Source organism: Aspergillus welwitschiae (genome assembly GCF_003344945.1).
Source record: "Aspergillus welwitschiae strain CBS 139.54b unplaced genomic scaffold BDQ94scaffold_1, whole genome shotgun sequence".
In the NCBI taxonomy this organism is placed as follows: domain Eukaryota; kingdom Fungi; phylum Ascomycota; class Eurotiomycetes; order Eurotiales; family Aspergillaceae; genus Aspergillus; species Aspergillus welwitschiae.
In genome coordinates, this window is record NW_020798695.1 from 1431204 (window position 1) to 1454084 (window position 22881).

Here is a 22881-nt window from a genome sequence, read left to right on the forward strand (position 1 = left end):
CTGTCGTCAACTCATCCTGCTGGGTGATTGCGCGATGCTTTAGGTCCCGCTTGGGTTCGCCAGATAAATGGCCGGATAGTCTGATCTATACTCTCTGATGAGGAGAGATTTCCCATTCTCATGTCATCACTGCAAGGATAAGGAGTAGAGTGAGATACTCATCGTTTCAGAAGAATCATGTGGTCTGGACTATTATTGATGCAGACCGTTCGACCATTGGACTCTGTATTATCACTGATGGTCCGACAGGGGTGCACCCTTCTGTTCTATTTATTAATGGACCTAGTTGCAGCATCATCATTAGGAGAATCTACTGGCTATTTCGCACCAGGATGGTGATGCTTCGCGGTTCATTACAAAGTAGTTATTTTCGGCGATTTCGAAGCCTACGCCACTGGCCCCTCAATGATAGTAGTAACCGAAGTGTCCCCCGAATGGAAATGAGACTGGTTAAATTGACAAGGTATGGGCTGTTAAAAAGTTATTTGAGCGAGAAAAAGTCTTCAGAATATACTTAGGATTCTACATAACGAAGATAAAGCTGGTTTCATGGGTTTAGTTGAGTCGGACAATTAACGATCGCGATGTAAAAGCGCCTAGGAATGCGCAGAGTTTTTTCGGCCTATGCAGATGGCTAGTGCGGGGCTGATAGTCCTCGGATTTGGGTCGCAGTGCGCATAAGCAGCTTGTATCTACCCCGTATAGATAGATGACCGCCAGGGGCAGCTTATTTTTATCAACACGTTGCACTATTGTGCAAATGGCTGGCAGGCCGGACTTTCGGCGTCTGAAAACCCAAGGTCCTCGGCCTTCGAACCCGGGGAAGCAAGCGGTTGTCCCTCCAACGCCCAACTGCCCCACGCCACTCTCAGAATACTAAACAATGAGCCGCAACAGTGCATCGATGTAAGGCTGCCTTTTCCTAGTCTATCATCTCATCAATGAACAGTGCTCTTCACCGGACATACATTCATTTAAATTTCAGTGATCAAATTGTACATCGGTTGACCAGATTGCAGTCCCCGAGATAGTCGCGATAAGGTAAGGGAACGCCGGAAGGGAGGAAGTTGAAGCCAAACCGGAAAAGTCTGCTTTTTGCCTGGCGGGGGGCCCACGGCCCACTTCATTCCTCTTCCACCATCTTCCCTATGGAAGAAAACGCGAAGCTTCTGCTCAATTGCTGCAATGGATAGTAGGATTCGCTGCACGATGACAACTAAATGGTTGATCCCAAATTATCATAACACGTCGTCATGGAAGAACGACGCGGCAGCGATTTGATCACCAGCATACCCTATGCTGGAGGCTTCTTCAGGCACGACTCATACTACTAACAATGCCCCACTCGCATAGAATGGTGGAAGAAAGGATTTATCAGCAACCGAATCATCGTGGGAACAACTGCCTTCTCTATGCGTACCTTGATTCGCTGGTTCAGCTCAGTCTCCATATTCTAAACCTTCATGGCCATTAACTAAAGTCTTGGGGCCTTATTATTAAGCCCACCGTCACTCGAGTGGAGCTTGCCCACTTACGTCAAGAATCAAGAGCAAGAGCTCTTTAAAAGCTACAGATCTTCCAGCCAAGGTGATTCCCAAAGCTTCATCACGTTCTGTTGCTATTGTCACCTGTCATCCACTGCACCTGCACCTTCCAGACCGGAAATACACCAGAAAAAATGGGCGCTACGTCTCAGAAGCAGTGGACCGTCCTCAACAAGGACAACGACTTCGATGGCCTCACCTTTGGCGATGCCCCTATCCCGAAAGTCGGTGAGAATGAGGTCTTGGTGAAGTTCCACGCGGCGTCGTTGAACTTCCGTGACCTGATCATCCCAAAGGTGCGTTCCCCATCCCTAACTGTTAGCCAGCTGTCCTCCTGTCTGTTGCGCTGTCTTCCTGACAAGTGATCCTTATTGTTGCAGGGCCAATACCCATTTGCGCTTAACTTCCCGGTTGTTCCTGGCTCCGACGGTGCCGGTGAGGTTGTCGAGACTGGCTCCAAGGTGACCCAATTCAAGAAGGGTGACAAGGTTGTCACCCTGTTCAACCAGCAACACCAGTACGGCCCCATCGATGGCAGGGGTGCCAGCTCCGGACTTGGTGGCGTGATCGACGGTACCCTCCGCCAGTACGGTGCCTTCAACGAGAACGGTCTGGTCAAGAGCCCCCAGAACCTCAACCACCTCGAAGCCAGCACCCTCTCCTGTGCTGCTCTGACGAGCTGGAATGCTTTGTATGGCCTTAAGCCTTTGCAGCCTGGTCAGACTGTGTTGGTACAGGGAACCGGAGGTGTTAGCATCTTCGCTTTGCAGGTAAGGTTCCCATATCCAGGGTCTGTAGAACGCACCGAATGCTGACACAGATACCACCGCTAGTTTGCTAAAGCGGCCGGCGCAAGAGTCATTGCTACTACCTCGTCCGAGGAGAAGGCGAAGAAACTGAAGGAATTGGGCGCCGACCATGTCATCAACTACAAGACTGAGCCCAACTGGGGTGATGTGGCGCGCAAGCTGACTCCTGACAGCGTTGGTGTCGACCACATCATCGAGGTCGGAGGCAGCGGTACCCTCAACGAGAGTTTCAAGTGCATCAAGTTCGAGGGTGTGATCAGCATCATCGGATTTGTTGGTGGTGTTGACCCCAAGTCCATGCCCAACGTTCTTGACACCTTGAGCCACATCTGTACTGTCCGCGGCATCTACGTTGGCAGCAAGGCTATGATGAACGACATGGTCCAGGCCATTGAGGCCAACAACATCCACCCGGTTGTGGATGAGAAGGTCTTCACCCTCGAGCAGACTCGGGAAGCCTACGAGTACATGGTAAGTGGTTTTTCTTTTCTACGCAATAGTTGACAGGATACTAATATAATGAATAGTGGGGACGCAACCACTTCGGAAAGCTGGCCATCAAAATTGAATGAATGCGATAGAATGTGGCGGGGAGGGATTTTTAGATACAGCGTAGGCGATATGATTGAACGAGTACCAAATACAATTAATTATAATTCAATATGCTGAAAGCAGCGGCAATCTCATGCCAACTCGGTTCTCTTGTTGTATGGGAGCAAAACTATCTGGCTATTAGTATTACGTACTGCCTAGTAAACCCAGTAACCGACCCAACAGCAGGGGCAATGAATCCACCCAGAGGGTACTTCCAGAAAAGAGCCAAGTTTGTACCATGGTAGCAGATATCAGTCAGAATCTAGTTGATCAACAACTCGTTGACTGCAGATGTGAGGCCAGCAAGGTGATCCTGCAAGCCAATCAAGGATGGGAATGGCTCCCCTCCCCGCATCGCCACCTCATCTTGCACCTCGACTTCTTTCATCATCATCACCGCAACGACTCCAGCTTTCTTCATCCGTTGATTCAAGCTGATGTGAGCTTTCCATCTCTTCCGACCAAACTTACTTTTTAAAATCCAATTCCTGTCAATAGCTCCGGCAATTAGTCCAGATGCAAGCCAACACAAGACATAGATCGATCTTGCCGATCTACGGTCCCGATCGCAAGAATATCAAGAAGTCTCAGATCAAATTCATTCGTCCGGCACAGATGAGTTTGCTTGCTCGAGTGACGTGCTATCCTCCCTTGGGTCAGATAACATGTCACCAAAGGAGGTCCAGGAGCTCGGGATCCACGGAACCTGATACGGTAGATAATAAACCTCCGTCTTCCATCATACTGCCGAAAGATAGCTGATCCCTATAGATCAATTTCACCGTAGTGCTAGAATCAAGCACCTCATTTCCAGTGCAGCCCTGGGATATCCAAATATGGCATAACATCTCTAGTTCTGAGTGGACCGCAACGTCACTTAAGAGTCGCGGATCTCCCGTGGCACCACTCATAAACGGCAGCGAGGAAGACTATAACTACTTCCGTAATATCTTTTCAGGGAAGATAACTCTCCCTTCAAATGCCGGGCATGCACAATTCACTGTTCGCTATCGAATTAATCCTGATGCCGAATGGCAATGGGTGAACCAGCAACAGGGTGCAAGTGATGGGATTTTGGTATTTGGCTCACAAAAGCCCGAGTTCACTTCGCTTGAGACAACTCCAACAGAGTTCAAAAAGTATTTCGAGGGAATGTCTGCGGATATCAACATTGAGCCAAGAAAAAGCGAATCGCCCGGTTCGAACTTGTGGCATCTTTCCGGGAAAGCTCAGCCAGCTCATGCAGGCGAATCTGGGTACAAAGAGGTGGCCCTCGGAGTGCCAATGTCAATTCTGCGGTATTTCTCCTTGGTGCGCATCTGGGCTCCATGGCTCGGTCCAAGGCATGGACAAGGAAAATTCGAATTGTCCGAAGAAGCCATTTTGTGCTCCTTTCTGCGGACTGACGGAGTGCATATTGTGCTTCTTGGGTTGTCCGGCAAGGATAATGTCTTGACGACTTTTGGATCAGGCGAAAATGGGGAAGTAATCGTCAAATCCCTCAATGACAATGCAGAGCCATCTACATTCCAAATACTGGCTTCAGCTGCGGAGGATTATGAGGTTGCAATGAGCGCGATCGTATACGAAGCTCGCAAGCTCGCAAGACCATATGCCGAGCAGGAGGCGTCTGATACCAAGCGGGCCCCAATTTCGCCACCCCCGGACGATATAGTGGTGGTAGAAAAGGATGTGAAGGCTCAGTGGATGGCTGAGTGGTACGACGGCTTAACCTACTGCACTTGGAACGGACTAGGTCAGGATTTGACGGAAGAGAAAATCCTTCGTGGTCTTGACTCACTGAAGTCTCATGGGATCCAGATAGCTAATCTGATCATTGACGACAACTGGCAAACACTAGACGATGCTGATTCACAGTTCAAGAGGGGCTGGAGGCAGTTTGAAGGAAACCCAGCTGCCTTTCCCAAAGGGTTTAAACAGACCATTGAAGCTATCCGTCAGAAGCATCCGAACGTCGAACACATCGCCGTTTGGCATGCAATCCTCGGATACTGGGGAGGAATTTCAGTGGAAGGTGATCTGGCTAAAAAATACAAGACCAAGAGAGTTGAGATCAAAGTGCCTGCTGTGGGAGGCGCTATCTCGCATGCGTTTGAAAACGGCTCAGTGCTGGCAATTGACCCGGATGACGTTCAAAAATTCTACGACGACTTCTATAGATACCTTGCCTCAATTGGAGTCGACTCCGTCAAGGCAGACGCCCAGTTTTTCCTCGATTTGATCAAAGACCCAGAGGACCGGAGAAGATTTATCACCGCTTACCAGGACGCATGGTCTATCTCCACGTTGAAACACTTCAGCTCAAGGGCTATATCTTGCATGTCAATGTTCCCACAAGCCATCTTCCACTCACAGCTTCCAACGACCAAGCCTACTATTCCCCTCCGGAACTCAGACGACTTCTTCCCCAACATCGAATCGTCTCATCCATGGCATATCTTTTGCAACGCCCACAACGCCCTGCTGACCCGCTACCTGAACGTCGTCCCCGACTGGGACATGTTCCAAACAAGCCACCCGTACGCCGGTTTCCACGCCGCGGCACGCTGCGTCTCCGGAGGCCCAGTATACATCACCGACGAACCCGGTAAGCACGACGTCTCCCTGATCGACCAAATGACCGCCAAAACGATACACGACGGAACCGTCATCCTCCGCCCAAGCTTGATCGGCCGTGCCATGGACATCTACCACGACTACAACGAAGGCCACATAGTGCGCGTAGGCACCTACACCGGCTGGGCCCGAACCGGCAGCGGCATCCTAGGTCTCTTCAACATCTCCACCGCCGAGAAATCCACCATAACCCACCTCTTAGACTTCCCAGGAATCCACCAAGACTCCCAAGGCGAGTACATCATCCGCGCCCACACCAGCGGTATGATCGCCTCGGACCTACGCGTCCCGGACACGGAATCATCCCTAGTGACGGTAACTCTGCCCCCGAAGGGCTGGGAAATCCTAACAACCTACCCAACATACACCTTCGACCTGAAGGCCAAGAAACGAGCCTCCACCTCAACGCCCACAGAAACAAAAGTATCAGTCCTAGGCCTAATCGGCAAAATGACCGGCGCAGCAGCAATCATCTTCTCTGATATCTACATCGAAGATAACGGAAGATTGCGATTCGACATTAGTCTCAAAGCACTGGGCACATTAGGGATCTATTTCTCCGACTTGCCGGACTGGAGTATTGATGATAACTTCATGGTCATGATTCTGGGGAGACCTGTGCCGAAGAAAACTGTTTGGAAGGAAGGTGGTGATAAGGGGAGGGTGGTGGCGGTGGATATTCTGACTGCGTGGAAGGAGATGGGGTTGAAGGCTGGGTGGAGTAATGATGTGCTTGTTGAGGTGTTTGTTGGTTGAAACGTTGATAGATGGGAATGTGGCTGACGCTTCGGAGAGGGCTATACATATTGTGGATTTTTCGTCAGTGGGTGGTAGTACAGCATAGTATAGATCAGACTGAATATAAAGAGACGGGGATTATGCTCTATATTTTTCAAGAAAGGCAATGTATGAGTAGTTGCTATTCGGAGCAAACAACCTGCGTAGTTTTGAAGTATGAGAGTGAATTTACATAACTCGACATAATTTTTAGAATAGTCATGTAAACATAAAGAAATGTCACTAGAATGCATCATGGACTCCACTTATTACATCTTCACAAAAACCATAACTTGTATACCATCCAGTCATCATTCATTACTATAAAGCTAACGCACACAATAAACTGACAACAACACCAGCGCAAGACAGACAAGACACATCGCAACATACTTCAGTAAAGTCCAGAACTACACCCCTGCACAGACCCCCACCCTCATCTTCTCAACCTACCCTCCCAACCCAATCCAACCCAACCCAACCCCACCCCTCCAGACAAAGAACTCCCCCCTCTACCCAACCACCCACCCAACCAACCGACCTAATAATCCCCCGTCGGCAATCCCCTAGCTGGAACATGTTGCCCATGAAACCCAAACGCCACAGGCCCAGCCACCCTCGCCCTTCCCAACTCCACCAGACTCCTCGCATCCAAACAAAGCAAGTAACTCTTCCCCGTCATCCCATCCAAGACCACACTAAGCAACACCCCATCGTCCTCTTCTACACCATCGGGATTCGCAACGAAGATGGGCTCTCCAGGAGACTGAGCATGATGGCACCACACCTTCGTCTCACCGGACTCATTATCGAACTTGATGATACTGTCGAAGAGGGTAGATTTCCCCGTGTCCGCGACAGCGTACATGTAGCGGTGTTTGCGGGTGACGTAGGCGGAGTGCATGGTGGGGAGTTCGGGGGAGAGGGATTTACAGGAGGCGGATTCGAGAAGGGCTTCGGGCAGCTCTTGAGATTCAGGGTTGGGTGAGGAAGGAACAGCAGGGAGGCGGAAGCGGGAGACAGATGAGCAAGTGGCATCTGTTCTGGGTTTAGGGTGGGGAGAGTCTGAGAGGAGGTTTTCGTAGTAGAGTTTGTGCATGAAGTCTGCCGTGTCGAAGGTGACGAGTTCGGCGACGATATCGGTGTCACCGTCCTGGTTTGTTTCTTGCCAGGCGTTGATGGTGTGGAAGCAGAAGAACGGGCGGCTGGTGTATGTGGCGACGAGCCCCTTCTCGCCCGTCCGGTCGACGACGTACCATGTTGCTGGGAGGGAAGGGTCGAAGGGCTTGATGGAGTCGAGGAAGCTCTTGGGGCCGGAGTCGGGGTCGGCGGTGGAGATGTGGGCGTTCCAGACGCAGACCACGACGTAGTCTTCGGTGATGAGGAGGGAGTGCAGGTAGGCTGGGGTTGCGGGGAAGGTTGCCAGGATGGTGGTTTCGCCGGTGGATGCGGAGGTGCCGAAGACGCGGTAGGTAGACTCCGGGCCAAGGTCCAGGTTGTAGTTGAAGATGTCGCCGGTCTTGGGGTCGGAGCGGGCGTGTGCGGCTGTCTCGGAACCTTTCAGGTCGGGGTGCAGGTTCTGCTGGCTGGCGAGGCTGATGGGTTCTAGGGTTTCTGGGTTGAGTTGCTTGAAGGCGTTGAGGTCGGTTTTGGCGTGCAGGGTTTTGATCCCGGAAGAGGTGTCCCAGCGGTGATTGTTGTTGGAGGTATCACTGAGGCCTGGCATGTTGATGCTCAGAGTGACTCCGATGTTGGCGCTCGAGGGATTGGGTGTCTCATCGGGCTCGTACTCCGTTTGGACTTTTTGGTATACGACCTTGCAGGGGTCTCGCTTTTGGCCGAAGCTGAATTTGTGCATCTCACCGGTCTGTCTTATGTTCTCGATGAGAGCATCGGTAGAGAAGCGGGAGTTGTACAAGACGCGCACTGATGGGTGGGTGTCGTTTGGAGCTAGAAGCTGGAATCGGTGGGTTTCACTGAAGCCATCGAACCAGTGGCTGACGTGAAATGTCTCTCCATTGACGGTGTCGACCTTGTATCTGCCTGGGCCAGTGCGGTAGAGAACGCCAGCTGCGTAGGCGGGAATCTGGCCTTCGACGGGGAGCTCGATGGGTGTTTTCTCCTCGTAGTTGGCGTCAAACTGCGGAAGCGAATTTAGCATAGAAGGTAAATGGTTCGCTCAGGAAGACTTACGCCTTTGACATTAGGCCAATTGTTGAAGTGGTCTTCAACGCGAGTTTTCTGTACGGTGGACATTATATGAGCAAGACACTGAAAATTGCTGGGTGAGCGGTAGAGTGGAGGTAATGATTGAAGTTGGAACGATGGATGATAAATGTAAGAAGAATGAGAGGTGGAATGACGTACTATTTATCTGTCTAGCTCAAGCAAGGAGTGGGCTGTGGCCAACTTTGTTGCAGTTCAAAGAATGGCCCGAGCATAGCGGTGGGGGAATTCCGCCGGAGATGGAGCTGTCATATCACCGTCTGATATACGGTGGAGGATTGCCTATTCTCGCAGTGTGGTCAAAAATAGTCACCTCTGGCATGCAGCAGGTCTTGTTTCCGACCCTTTTCACATGGCTGCTAACATTGATACGCCGATGTTAGCCACATACTCGCAATAGACGCAAATGCTTAAGTTCTTATATACATTTGAAATAATAGTAGCAATTTACAATGCCCGGCCCTTCTGTATTCGTCGGCACTCCGAAACTCCAAGTAGGTCTTCTATTCCCCGTGATACCCGCGCTATTATTTGATGATCCTGTCCGATAAACAGCTGTGTGTACTAGAACAGACTCACCCCTCCGACTGGATACCATCGCGTAGCGCGCGAGCTTTCAGACGAGTCTGGTGATTCGGATAGTATGGTTGGAGCCCAAGATCCCACGTGGGAAGTGCTACATCAGGTATTGAGTTTATAGGCTCGGGCTGCAATTTGTTAAAAGTCGGCGAAGGGGTGTGCTGGTTGCGCGGAGATCCCCCGCTCTCCTGCAGTCGCAAGTACGTGCACTCCTTCCGCCGCGTGGCGCATTCTAAGCATGGCTTCCCCCCATCACAGGATTTCTTTAGCCTTGCGCAGACGTCACATGCATGTCGTTCTTTGCCACCTATCCGAGGTCCTGGAATGGCCTGACCGGCGTGTATACGGGCAGAACAAGATTTCCAGTGTCGCCGCAGGACATCTCTTGACAAGGCGCCAACGTCAGTTCATGCATTGAGCTATTATGCATAGCATACGCACCCTCGTTTGTAATGAGAGCCGCAGAATCCACATTTGAAAGGCTTCTGTGAGCTATCTAAACGCCAGCAATCAGCACCACACACGGGATTCGCTCCAAGCGGCGCGTGTATCATACGAGTAGCTATATGTCGCTTGTGATGGTCTAAGCGATGAAAAACTGCCGAGCAAAACTGACAAGTCCATACCTCGTCCATGGCTCGGTTGTCGGTAGAGAACTGTATAGTTGTGTAACCCACGAGGCTGGAGGCAAATAAGCAATATGCCGTTGGATGTGGCGGCGGCATACACTAGGCAGAAACGAGTCGGACCATGCGGGGTCAGAGCATTCGATTGCCGGTTGCGACTGAGCTTGCAGCGGGAATCATCCACATCGGCGGGATCAAGGACCGTTAGTCTCCTGAGAGGAAAAAAAGCAAAGAAGAAAAATCCAGGAGCGGAGGTGAGACGGGATCCGAGGGAGATGCCCCTCCCGGGTCAGCAATAAGCAGAGTGGAGGAATCCCGCAGGCTACCGAGCCAGTGCGGATTAGTGAGGCGGAAGTGGAGGTGGAGGTGAACCGAAGGAATGGAAATCCCGGCGGCATTCCCCCGCAGAGCCCGAGGCCGATTGGCCACATCGCGCATCAGCCACCATGGTTTGTTCACCGGATCGCGAATTCAATCTCACGTATATGTATTGCGTGCTAACATGTATCGACTACCGATGCCGTATGGTTCAGTCCAAATGGTTCCGTCTATACTGGCATCGAGGAGCCATCCGTGGCAGATGATATCATCATCTCCTTTACGGTAAGATGGCACGGGAAAGGCTATTTTCTTGACCAGTGAGTCGAACTCGACGCTTTCTTCGTCTTTGACATAGTATTTCTGTTTTTCCAACACTCGAGACTTGTAGCACTGAAAAAGTTGTCGTACGAAGCCTGTGTCTTCCCCGAGATGATCCTTGCCACTAACCATCTCGAACTCATCGGCTGAATCTGCAATCAGAAGCCGCTCGAGTGAGGGCAAGAAGTCAGTGGATTGCCAGCCAGACCGAACATCGCGATCCAAGCCAGAAGGTGCAACAAGGACCAGATGTGTCAATTTCGAACATCGGCGGAGCCCCCCGATGAATTGCATGGACGTAACATCAACTTCGCACAGGGCGAGACGGCGCAAACGAGGCCATAGTGACCACACCGCTGGTTCATAATCCGCCTCCTCCAGCTGGTCGGAAGGAGTCTCCCAAATGTAGGGTAGCTTTTGCGTATCAAGGCAAAGGTCGTCTGCGGCTGAACAAAACTCCTCCAACAGTGTCAAGCGCTTAAACGCTTCGCGTAGCATAGGGCGCACCTCTAGCTCGGGCATTGAGGGGTTATAGAAGCGCAAGGGTAAATCAATCACGAGCCTGGTTAAGCGGTGACAAAGGTGAAACGAGAGCGTTTCAATGTCTCGCGCAACCGAGGGCCTATCGGGCTCATCCAAAACCAGTACAAGGCCAGCTGCAGTACTTTTCTGTACTTGTGCCCCTGTATCGTTGGGCCTTCGGTTGATTAGCTCTGGTGGCTCACATTGGAGCAGGTGCTCCAATAACAGTTCATCGTCAATCAGAAGACAGTGATTAATGAGAAGCCGTCTTGCTATCTGGCAAGTGAATCGCGATACTAATGTCAAGTTGACTAAAGTATCGATTTCCCCTGAAAAGTCGGGATAGGCCACCGGCGGATCTGGAGAGATGATAGACTCAATAATGAGTTGAATAATCTCGGGCGGGAGACGCATTGGCACCAAGGTGACCCCGGTGAACTTGTCAGGTATGTCTGTATGTGAAGCAACGATCGTTTAGAGATTAGTACTAGGAGGGCACGATCGCACAGGCAACAGAGGTGAGAAGTTGTTCAGAGCAAAAGTCGATCTGGGCGAATGTCTCTCATGGATGTTGGCGGGGGGATGCTTAAATCCTTCTATCCGGCAAGCAAAGTCAACAAACATGAGAAGGGCGTCGAATTCCCCGGTCGCCGTAAAGCTATCTGTGATGAACTGCGAGCATCACGGGAGATTATTAACGCCCAGGAAACTAAATACTCTGCTTAGAATACTCGACTCAGCTGGAAGAATAGCCAGTTGTTGCAAAGACGCCCAGCTTCCTGGAGATCTGCCAGAGTCGTCCAGCCGGCCGATCTTGGCTTAGTGCCGGTCCAGGTGATGGCTAGACCCGATCTAGCCTAGCGTGATATCCCCCAGCAGCCACCATTTCATCTCGTCTTCCTATTTCTATACCTTGTAAATACCTTTCGAATATGACACACCAGGAAAAGCCTCATTATTATCATGTCTATATGATCTATCGAGTCATAGAAAAGGCCGTTCTCACGGATTATTTCCTGTCACTGCTCCCCAGATATATGCCGCCCAGCTTCCCATTACGAGCAACACCAAACCAGAGAAGCAGCAGATCGAGATCATCCTACTACGTTGGTAATGTGTTACCAGATGATGTTCTCGAAGCTTGCCGATGTACTCGGCTCCGCAGGCCAGGCGCCGCTTGCGAGTCCATTGCAGAGGAGCAAGATCCCTGCCGATCAAGGAGCCGATCAAGAGGATTATCGAAACAATCGCGCAACAGATAGCCAGGAAAAGATAGACCCGCACAGATCGACGGTAGGAATCATTATCAGCATCTTGGAGCGCACCCGTAATGATGCCAATAATAATCGTCATCCTAAATCATATGGTCAGTCCTTGTCTTTTACATGCTCACTTGGTTACTAAGGGGCCATACGAGTTATTCATGGTGACCTTTAGTGCGTACGCAGATCCAAAGACTGACTGATGCCAGAGAGTCGTGCGGATGCCGTCGATGATCGATGTAGGACCCAGAGAAACCGCGACTGCGTATATACCGAATGCCGCGGCTGTCCCTTGTTTTGACTCGGCGAAGTTCACCAGCACCATGCTGATAAAGATACCTAATCCGCACACACATACTGCGACAGACAGTGAGTAGATTATAGGTTAGCAGTATGGGTTAATTACTTACAAACAGAAGCCCGATGGCCGAGGATGTCAATAAAAACTCCCAAGCAGGGTACAAGGAAGAAACCTGGTTTGGTCAGCGATGCCTCTTGTAACATCAGTTGATGACCTACCTGCATATTGGGCTAAAGAGCTGTACCAGCCCGCCGTGATTGCGTCGATATTGAATCTCTTCTGAGCCAACTCTGTGGCGTTCGAACTGAAGACACTGGCGGTGCTAGTCTGAAACATTGAGAAGGCGAGAATAGCCCAGAACATCCAAGGTAACTGGAACATCTTGCGGAGTTCAAACTTCTTGTTCTTTTCGGTCAGGGTTTCCTGGGTTGCCTTGTCTTCGCGACCACGGAAGTGTTTCTCGCAGTAACGATTGAACAGCCAGAAGAAGCAAGTTGCTGCGTTCGTGAAAAGGTTCATGAAAACGGACGTCCAAAAGACCCATGCGAAATTACCGGTGTTCTGTAGATTTTCATGTTAGATCGGTTGGCTTCAATATCGACCGGATTCATACCTTGGCGATGATGTTTGCTGTTGACTTTCCTACAAATCCTCCAATCTTTATTGGTCAGCTTTATTATGCACCGTGTGTGGTGATGTGCTCACCTTGCCAATTGCCAGTTCAAAACCAAGGGTTGAGGCGAATCCATTGCTTGGAGGAAACCAGGAGGAGAACATCTTGTACTGGGCTGTTTGGGTAGCAATGTCACCCAGGGAGAGGATAATCCGCCCGCCGACCATGAAGTTGAAGGATCGAACTGTGGTCGCAGCAGCCACTAGTATGGAACCGATAGTATACACGATATTGCCATAAACGATCATTCCTATGGCAGGTTAGATCTTGCAAACTGAGCGACAAACGTTGCGGTATACTTACGAGCACCTCCTACTCTGTCGGTTACAATACCGCCCGGCAGGAGAAGGACGGTAGCCATAAAGTTCTCACTAGCCTCAAGTAACGAGAATTGAGTGTTCGTGATGTGCATTTGCTACACCGAAGATTAATAATTGCTCCGGTTTTGGAAGCAGTCTATCCTTACCTTCTTCAAGGTACTTTTCATTGCTCCTGTAACGCCACTGCTCCAGTGGGACCCAAAACTAATGCAGGAGATAACAAACACGGCAATCAGCTTAGCGAGCAATGGCGGCGGACGTTTTCCATCTGCATTGTCCACAACTGTGTTGTCTTCTGAATGAAGTGAGTCTGAAGGGGTAGGTTCTGCAGTTGTAACCTCGGTGGTTTTCTTTTCGGTCGCCATATTGCAAGGCGAGGGTAGATACACCACCAATCGGATGGTATGAGGCCCACGAAGAGTCTGATGATGTTGGTTCGCGGCCTTCGTGCAGTCGATGTTCCTGTTTCTGCAAGGATACCCAGAAAATTCCCGTCGCACAAAAACAAAAAGCGGGCAGCGAAGGAAGGAACGGATCGACACAGACTTTATAGGGACACCAGCAGCGATTAAGCTTGTTCAGGCAAGCTAAAGCTTCTTTTCTCACCGATCGGACCCATAGTGCCAAGAAGATACCATCAGATAAGATGCCCGTGTTTCTCCGACTGTCGCAAAAGCATCCCCTTCGAGGAAAGCTGCCCTTCTCAGGATTGCGATATTATTCTTGGCATCCGTGAAAACCTCGACTTGCTGGAGCACGTGGTGTGCTAATAATATTAAAGCTGTGGCTGTGGTCTCTTTCATTGGTCATACCCTGCTCATTGTGACTGATTGATAAGATTGGTGTTGTGATATGACCCACTCCGCGGACAGGTTCCGTAAGGCAAAAGCCATGAAGGGACTCAACGGGAGGTGCAAACGATGGTTTGCCAAGCCTGTTCCACTGCTCGATGACATGACTAGCTCTCAAACTCGTAATGGCGTCCACTCAGTTTGCAGATTGCCCAGGAAGAGCGCGCTGTCCGCTGACTCCGCTCATTTTCCCTCCTCCCCCGATAGTCAAACCCTGTCGCACTCCTGTTGGGATGCAGACTGCAAGTCTCCGGTCGTAATATGCATGCCCTGTTTTCAGATATTTAGTCGATGGTGATCGTTGCCAGTCTGCCAATACTGGAGCTTCCGCCATCTACGGTTTTTGCCTATGAAATGAGCCTTTTGCCAAGAAACAAACTTTCAGCCTAATTCACGTGTCCACCATCTGCACTCAGGATTAAGTATTAAGGTTAGTTGGAATGCTCCCCACCATAGCACGTGGAAATAATATCAGTCGGAACACTCTAGGAGACGAGTCTTCACACGTAATTACTTGCTCATCTTGCTCAAGTGGATGGTTCCACCTTCCAGGGACCAGCTTCTCGAAAAAGTCAACCTCCGAATAGTGGGGACAATGTCACAGGATAGGGACTAGCGTCCGATCCAGGAGCCCGATCGGAGGAATGAGCTGCTAGCTGTCGGAATTACATGGAAATGGCCAACAATCGTCGAATTTCTCGTGTTGTTTAGCTCAGAAGACGGGTAGTGGTGCCAAGCACTGATATGTCCTTTGTCTGGCCTTCACTTCTTCTTTCAGATTGCCATAGGGCTTTTCTTCATCTTCAACCCTGACAAAGGAGAAGGTCTCCCCTAGAAAGCCTACTGATACCAAGACAAGGAGCATGACAATACCTGCTGGCTAACTCCGATAGCATCCTTCACATACTACATTCACCGCTTAACGCTGACTGAAAATACATCCATCATGCCAAAATGAGTCAAAGGATCGGTAGAACTAATAGCAGAGGTAGTCCTGCCGAACAGTTCAGAAAGCAGCATTTTAATTTGTTCGCCGTGAAAGTATCGCTGTGAAGATACCTTCCAAGGCTAGCATCGCCGCCTGCGTGGTGTTGAGTGAATAGAAACTAGACCTCAGCAGGTTCCGTGAGAAAAGCTCGCTGTCTACGGGAGGTTCCATAAAGCGAAACTCCCACACAGGTTCATTAGTCAGAGGATAAGTCACGCCCATATAAACAACCCTGAGGAGGTCTGATGCTAGCTGATAAATGCTTATTCGCAGCATAACAGTCTAGGAACTTCCTATTCCATCTATAACAGCCCACGCCCCTGCCATTGCATTCTAAGCGCATTCTAAGCGACTTGCCACTTGGACAATCCTTCAATAGTATCCTTTGGCACCAAAAGTGTCTTCTCATTGCCCACCATCGAAGCCCCAGACAAAGTATCATTCATCATCAAAATGAAGTTCGAACGACCCCCTTCGCCCCTTGCCCTCGCTGACGGGAGGCTTGTATGTCGCGAACACCTTCTCGTGATCTGCGCTATGTGCTGCGTGGATTATAGCCACACGAGAGAGGATATTGAAATGGGGGAAGCGGGCGACGCCTATAGCTATGCGAAACAGGAAATCAAAATGGAGGAAGCTGGTGGTGCTTATAATGACAACAGTTCTAACAAAGCCTCCAGAAAAGAGAGGCATACGTCGAACCCCATGTCAATGGAGATTGATGAGCCAAACCAAAAGTCTTTCAACAGACTCAAGGGCCATGGAAACAAACTACACGGTAAAGAAAGCCAAATGCAACCCGTTTTCCCCAAGACATTCCTTCCCCCAACCCCAGACGCTACTCCACGATCACTTTTCAAACCTCTCGTCTTCGTATCCGAGGGCAGGCCTTCGATACGCCGATTTGTTGGAAGAGAGAACTACTACCAATGTCTGGTATATACGGCTGGCGCTTGCCATGATAATTGGAAGGGAGATGAGAACTATGCTAAGGCAGGATGGTCATTCGTATACAGGCCCCAGAACCCATCACGCAACATCACCGGTGGGGTTGCTGGTCGCCTCGAGATGATGGGCCCAACTAAGGTCTACCATAGGCAGACAAGCACTCGTGCAGAACTGCGAGCTGTAATTGCGGCCTTGGAATATCTGTCTCATGATGGAAATACGTTTGACAGCTTGGTTGTTGCTACGGACTCAAGCTATGTTGTCAACGGTGCAACACTTTGGATCCGCAAGTGGCTCTCGAAGGGTTGGAGAAGTGCTATTGGGAAACCAATCAAGAATAGGGACTTATGGGAGGCCCTCCTGAAGGAAGTGAGGTGTTGGTATGAGGAGGGAAGAGAAATCTATCTGTGGCACATTGATCGGTTGCACAATCAGGATGCAGTTAGACTGGCTAACTGGGCGACCGTCCCAGACTCAGCTCCTATTCAGTTCGAGGAGAATATTTCTCATTCGGGGTGATCGATCATGGAGAGACTTTATCTACAGTGCTAAATCAAGCTCTGCTTTCGGTTGTCCTTTCGGGTGTCTTCCGGGTTAGCTCAATTGGCTAGTTGTGTTGCTTCTGGAGATGGATGAACAGCTAAAGTTGCAACAATGCTGTATTCATGAATTTATCACCTTCCGACCTTCCTACTCCAATTGGGGACAAGTAGTTCTCAATGTCATTTTATCAGTCATTATTAAGAGAGACATAATGACCTCACCAAGATAGGCTACGATAGTATAGAGTTCTTTAGCAAATTAGGTCAGCATTGCGCTTCGTGTTCCTTAAGTCTATACACCGCTCCAAAACTATTATCTGACATACAGACGCATGCACTTGTCCTTAAGCGTAGGAAAGAAGGTGAACTTAGGAATATCCGGTAACTGGTAAATACAAGCTAGTGCCAACACCTGCGAAACTGAGTTGCTTTATGGAAGCAACAGATCTAACCCCCATCACGCCCATTCTCCTCGTTCTCCTCATTCCGCTCTTCCTTTTTTCAAGACGTTTCCTTTTCTTGCAATTCGTGGTATTACTTCGCGATTCTTTCCAAATGGAGACTTTGCCCGTCAATCATACCCTCAAATACTCAACTCTGCAGCTGTTTCCAGTAATTTTGGTTATCCACCATCACCTTGGGACAGTTGTCGGGCTTTTCTTGGCGATTCATAGCCATTTCGGGGTCACCAGTGTCAACTTCGATCCAGGACAATACCGAGCTGATACTCCGAGACCATTGAGCCGATTATCGAGTTGCTCGAGCTTGACATTGGCTTCATTAGTCTTATTCTGGATGTCTTCGACGGTCTCACCGGACCCCCCTCTCTTTGGCCGCCAGAAACTCAGCCTGGATATGCCTACCCTCTTTTGTCTCATCCAGTCATAGCTCATCGATCACGAGCTGTGCCATGACTCAAAAGTTGACGACTTCTTGAATGGAAGCAGCGCACTATCAAGATAATCTGGACATGTGGGGTTCAAGTATCCGTGTCTTCTTAAGCAGCTCGAACAGCATCAAAGAGAGCTGCTGATTGTCCAAGGTAATATTCGGGGTATGGAGCAAGCCAACGGCTAGCGCCAGATGTACGGATGTGATATGGAACCGATGTACCCGGGGAAGCTTCTCGCACAGTTGGAGAGTTTAAGCATGCAATGGTAAGGAAAACGAGAGGTTCAAATTGATAATATATTTCACGGCGTTGATTCACATCCTCTCAACCAAAATACCATCGTGCTGAATAGTCTCGAAGAACGATAGATTTTAGTAAGGGGAAGTCTTTCACGTCCTAATACTATCCTACCCTAAGCACTGCAAACCAAAAGCTGATATTCCCTTTCCGGTCCACCTCATTCAAAGGGACTACGATATGTATTCACATGGGCCGTGATGATTCCCTTCTCGCTACCAAGGAATTACTGCAATTAATCACTGATCTATTGACTGTGCGCTGATTGAATTGCGGATTTTCCATTTAATACGATCATTCATAGCCATCTTCGGGCTCGATCCGGAATATAAAATGCTTCATTCTCGCTCCGCAATCTTCCTTCTGCATTATCTCCTATATCTTACTATGAAACATTTGATCTTTACGAGTATAATTGCCAACCCCATCTTTCAAGAAATGCATAACGTTTGAGACTTTTTGTTTATGACTACTATTGTTAATTACAAGGTCACTTAACCTACGCAAGTTCGGATTTCACCTGATATGACTGAATTCGCCAAACAGCTCTAACGATGCCGATGGAAACCATACAATTTATTTATAAAACAGTAACCGGGATTATGAAATAGCTCTTCAGTACATATTCTAAGGCGTTATGTGCGGCTCTTAATGAAGTCTAAAATATTCTCCTGATAGAAGGTTACGACGGTAGAGGTGAGTGACGCCGTCCTTTTCTCTTCCCTTTTGGTTTTATTCCCATGTCTGGGGTTGCCGTCTTTCTCGAGCTTCTCTCTCTTCTATGCTGTATCTTTCGTTCTCTCAAAGCGTCAATTACGAGACAGAACGTTGAACGCACACTAACTTTCAGTAGGTGTATGAATCACCATTATCTTCTGTATTAGCCTTATGGGCTTATATCAGCTGCTCAATGGACCGCTGTCGACAATAAACGTCTCGACGCTTTGTTTCTGTCACTTGGCACATTCGATTCACCTCCAGCAAACGCAGTGGGTCACTGTTTCGAACAACAGATTATTAGCATAATCATGCTGTTATTTGACTCACTTCATTCATTGCCAGTATGTCCTATGGATCGCTGAGGTTCCGTCGTCTCAGCGTGGTCTTCCATTATTCGCTCTCAGCAGGCCCAGTGGGCCATTGTCCGTGCTGCCGGGCCATTATATATAGCAACTGTACGTTTTCTCTGTTTACAGGCTGCCAGCTTGCAGACAAGGCTAATAACAGACATTCATAGTACATGAATGTGTTGTCGTTCCAAAAGGAGCATGCATATGCCCTTGCGAAGGAAGCCATGCAGGGAATGTGAGTGGGATGTAGGTTACTACTTGAACCCATTACTTTCCGGTAGGGGAAAAGTTCACACAAAGGCCTGAGTATAAGGCCGATATGGGAGGATACACTGGCAATATCAGGTTACGGCTCTCAATATTGTCTTGTCAATGAATCTCAACAAGTATATGCTTCCATGCTATAAAGCGGAAGCTCAGTTGGGAACGTTAGCGGAATGTGGCTTATGGGTATAACACAGGGAGGATTGTGCAAATCCTCCTGAGGACTATAAGGCAGATATGAGTGACATTCCGGAATTATCACGATCACGGGTAAGCTTTTTAGTTCATTGCAGCAGATCTCTTCTCTGCGAAAAGAAAGGATAAAGGGACATTATGGACATGTCTGGCGTTGACGAATTCAGCAATTAATAACCTGCTATCCGACAAGCAAGGCAGGCAATCAGATACGCAATATATGGGGACCACAACTTGAATACCTCAGAGCAAACAAGATTATCTACGATAGCTGCAGCAGCACAAAATACCAGAGCGTTCTAGGGATATCACCAAAAGAGGCGAAACCCGGTCTTGATTGTTTGCAGGTCTAGCTCTGGCTTAGAAGAAATAACTCGGAAGATATCCAAGATCTTCAGATAGGATGGACTAGGAACTGATGGATTCTTTCGTTTGAATACTGAGATGGGAGAAGACAATGATAACCAAATGGCGCCTGAAAGGGGTCATCTATCGACGGACGGAGACCCAGGGGCATGACAGAATATGAAAAGTCCGAATTGGCTCCTCTCTGCAACTTGCTGACCTACCAAATGCTATGAGGGGCTAAATTCTACCGGGAAACGATCAACGAAACCGTCGAATGACGGACTAAAGGACACCGGAGCAAAAGGTGGTTCAGGCTGCCATGGATATAGCCACCAGCGACGAAGATGAAGCGCAACTAAAACGCCCTGACATGGCTATACATTACGGCAAAGACTACATGGCCCTCAAAGACGGAGACGCTACCTGGTACTAGTTATTCCTAGGGAACGAAGCCTTAGTCGTCAGAAGAAAAGAAAAAGACAAGCCGATTTTGCAGCGGGTATTTATTGGACTATTTGACTATCCAGAGAGCCCTGAAGATATGCTGATAACACTCGTCACTTCCTACAAAAAATCATGGCTTGAACTCCAGCAGTTCTACATACAAGAGGCTAGCATTGTTCTTTGTACGGCATCAGCGGCCGGACGAAAGATCCTGAAAAGCTTTAGTCCATAAAAAGCCTGATACGAGGAAGCCACACCAATAGGTGAGAGCACTTCCATCAGTCCGCTCATTCGCTTCTACCCATCGGTGAGAAAGATCATTATGAGCAGAAACGTGGTCTAGCTCCTCTCTACAGTCACTTCGGTCTCGCAGAATAAAGCTTGCAACTGTGACTCTCCTTCTTCGAGCGACTTCTGACCACTGGGGTCCGTCACATACTCCTAGCCACGCAGTATCGAATGCACCCATCGATCACAGCTTTTAAGACAAAGCTTATCAGTGATGAATCAACTTCAAGTCATACTATAGATGGAAAGGTTCATGACGCGGAGGTACAATGTCGCACCTGGGCGATCTCAGGATATCTCTGTCAAAGCACTCAAATCTGGAGGCTTCGGAAAGGCACGTCCTTGTTCAACACCAAGTAAATATAGGCAGCTGCAAAGTTTATGAAAGAGCTGTGCACGGCCAATTGCCGTCCTACAGATATCCTGGTGCTATCATACTACGCGGAAGAAAAAAGTTCAGTTGAAAGGCTTCTACACGATAAACTTCAGCTCAATTGCGTTGAAGTAATGAGTGTAAACGCTGCACAGGTGCGCCAAAGGCCCATTGTCAGATGTTGAGGCAATATCACTATAGGCTTCGCCACGTGGCTGCGCTCGGGCTGCTACACCAAGCATATCTTCACGCTCGTTCCGCTGCGCGTTCCTAGATAGTAATACAGCACTGATTTTGCTGCATTCTTTGCCTTCGCTTCTTCCGCTTGTAGAGCGTCCGAACAGGTTATGAGCCCGGTCAGCTCTTACCAGCACGTGCTGCCTAAACCAGGACTTGGAAGTTGCAGGTTCGAGTCCGTCCAGGCGTGGTCAACCTGGGTCTTAAATCCTGCAGTTCCAGTTCGAGGGGGTGTCTAAACCAGAACCTGGAGGCTGTGTTGGGACACATATCTCTCCGTCGACTGATCGGATAGACGCGATATATCTTTTTTCGCCTAGCGGTCCACGCGTCAACATTATAGTATCGACGACTAGCACAGGATGCGGCAATAAGCTCGGCCATGTTGCGATTACACATCTTCTGGATACTGGACGAGCCCTCATCTCATAATCTGCCTTCATACGTTTATGAGTGGTGTTAAGATAAATTAAACAAAATCTTGGACCGAGCGGACGTGCTAAAGTGGATTACCGGGCGTTATATGGCGTGGAAGCCATCACTCTCGAGCATTTCAACCGTGGAGGAACTTTATCAAACTTCCACATGGATAGTCCCGACAACGTCTTTCAATAGATCTCGGAGCTACTAACGAGGCGTCTGTCCTCAAGGGCCAGGCATTCTGCATACTAGTGACCTCCGCCTCTTCGTTAAAGATGATGAAAGGGATATTCAGATCCCCTGGGCAAAGTGCATGGCCGATCCACTCTAGGATGACAAACCACTCATTCCTAAGATATCTAAGGACACCGACCTAAAGCCAGATGGCTAACAGGTAGGCTGGACCACGAATCCACCACAAATTCGTCGGTATCTCAATCATTTTCAAAGGCTTTGAGCCCGTGAACTTGAGGATTGAAATGGGAAGGGGTGGGGGGGCTCTATTATGGAAATGTGCCGCTAGCGATGGGCAGGTCATTGCAGAGAAGAGCATACAACTGTGTCCCTAATATGTCAAACACGATTCAAAGGTCAAGCTGGCATGTGATATGTTTGTCTAATACCACGCCGGATTACTTCGAATCCAGCAGTTATGTTATTCATCTATCACTAAGCATACTTAAATCAATTAGTACTACACAAATAATATATCTCATCTAAACAAGTCAGTAGATGTTGGCGTGCAGCTAACGCCTCTGACTTCTCCAGTCTTCTTTCCAATTTGAGACATAAATGTTTCCAATTTGTTCCGCGCGTAGGTGTTCTCACTTCATGGAAGATCTTGGTGCTTATTCGTGAGCGCCAGAAGTCATCGTCAAGTGGCAGATGTAGGGCTCTCTGTATATTGGCTACTGCCTGAGAAGGCAGATAATCGAAAACCATATTCAAGATCTCCGATGGAAGCAGCAGCAACATAGATTCTCGCACCGTCGGAGTACCCTTTTGACGAAAGGCCTTCTCTTTGTTTCTTTGTCGCTTTCGAGTAGTCTGCTCCAGCGCCGTTTTGACGCACTTTGTTCGGACCGGGTCTTCGGAAGCCATGGCTCAATCGTTAGTCAACTCCATGCATATGCAATGAGCTCTGAGATCCGCTAATACGTGGTATGTATGGGAATGCAAGAAAATCGTAACCATTTACCGTCTGACCATTCATCC

At 49.0% G+C, this 22881-nt stretch overlaps 6 protein-coding genes across 6 annotated transcripts; 3 read left to right on the forward strand and 3 right to left on the reverse strand.

The window, feature by feature from the left end:
- The first annotated feature begins 1312 nt into the window (after positions 1-1312).
- On the forward strand, positions 1313-3016 carry BDQ94DRAFT_6248 (zinc-dependent alcohol dehydrogenase family protein). Its single transcript, XM_026776202.1, has 4 exons — positions 1313-1861; positions 1925-2314; positions 2378-2824; positions 2881-3016. Exons 1-4 carry the CDS (start codon positions 1679-1681, stop codon positions 2923-2925), a joined length of 1065 nt encoding a protein of 354 aa, XP_026632534.1. The 5' UTR covers positions 1313-1678; the 3' UTR covers positions 2926-3016.
- Positions 3017-3463: 447 nt separating this feature from the next.
- On the forward strand, positions 3464-6340 carry BDQ94DRAFT_165221 (putative raffinose synthase protein Sip1; the record flags this gene model as incomplete). The annotated part of the gene is made up of 2 exons (XM_026770238.1): positions 3464-3661; positions 3719-6340. 2 exons carry the CDS (start codon positions 3464-3466, stop codon positions 6338-6340), a joined length of 2820 nt encoding a protein of 939 aa, XP_026632535.1.
- Positions 6341-6902: 562 nt separating this feature from the next.
- Positions 6903-8889, reverse strand: BDQ94DRAFT_176963 (carotenoid oxygenase family protein; the record flags this gene model as incomplete). The annotated part of the gene is made up of 2 exons (XM_026772790.1): positions 8555-8889; positions 6903-8501 (listed from the first exon to the last, which is right to left on the reverse strand). The coding sequence occupies exons 1-2, from the start codon at positions 8615-8617 to the stop codon at positions 6903-6905; spliced, it is 1662 nt and encodes a 553-aa protein (XP_026632536.1). The 5' UTR covers positions 8618-8889.
- Positions 8890-8961: 72 nt separating this feature from the next.
- On the reverse strand, positions 8962-10108 carry BDQ94DRAFT_133224 (uncharacterized protein). Its single transcript, XM_026764226.1, has 3 exons — positions 9723-10108; positions 9608-9662; positions 8962-9550 (listed from the first exon to the last, which is right to left on the reverse strand). The coding sequence occupies exons 1-3, from the start codon at positions 9889-9891 to the stop codon at positions 9163-9165; spliced, it is 612 nt and encodes a 203-aa protein (XP_026632537.1). The 5' UTR covers positions 9892-10108; the 3' UTR covers positions 8962-9162.
- Positions 10109-10269: 161 nt separating this feature from the next.
- BDQ94DRAFT_165223 (putative MFS transporter) lies at positions 10270-13874 on the reverse strand (the record flags this gene model as incomplete). The annotated part of the gene is made up of 9 exons (XM_026770239.1): positions 10270-11405; positions 12057-12307; positions 12368-12572; positions 12626-12688; positions 12735-13077; positions 13130-13174; positions 13222-13439; positions 13493-13604; positions 13656-13874. The coding sequence occupies 9 exons, from the start codon at positions 13872-13874 to the stop codon at positions 10270-10272; spliced, it is 2592 nt and encodes an 863-aa protein (XP_026632538.1).
- A 1927-nt stretch (positions 13875-15801) lies between these two features.
- On the forward strand, positions 15802-16815 carry BDQ94DRAFT_165224 (ribonuclease H-like domain-containing protein; the record flags this gene model as incomplete). The annotated part of the gene is made up of 1 exon (XM_026770240.1): positions 15802-16815. One exon carries the CDS (start codon positions 15802-15804, stop codon positions 16813-16815), a length of 1014 nt encoding a protein of 337 aa, XP_026632539.1.
- Between the last annotated feature and the right edge of the window lie 6066 nt (positions 16816-22881).

Excerpts from the sequence above, each read along its gene's own strand:
- BDQ94DRAFT_133224 (XM_026764226.1), bottom strand. The coding sequence starts at position 9,891 with ATGCCGCCGCCACATCCAACGGCATATTGCTTATTTGCCTCCAGCCTC. Across the intron at positions 9,663-9,722 it reads CAAGCGACATATAGCTACTC|ATAGCTCACAGAAGCCTTTC; the intron begins GTATGATACACG and ends GCTGGCGTTTAG. Across the intron at positions 9,551-9,607 it reads GGCTCTCATTACAAACGAGG|AGATGTCCTGCGGCGACACT; the intron begins GTGCGTATGCTA and ends CGCCTTGTCAAG.
- BDQ94DRAFT_6248 (XM_026776202.1), top strand. The coding sequence starts at position 1,679 with ATGGGCGCTACGTCTCAGAAGCAGTGGACCGTCCTCAACAAGGACAAC. Across the intron at positions 1,862-1,924 it reads TGCGTTCCCCATCCCTAACT|GGCCAATACCCATTTGCGCT; the intron begins GTTAGCCAGCTG and ends TTATTGTTGCAG. Across the intron at positions 2,315-2,377 it reads TTAGCATCTTCGCTTTGCAG|TTTGCTAAAGCGGCCGGCGC; the intron begins GTAAGGTTCCCA and ends TACCACCGCTAG.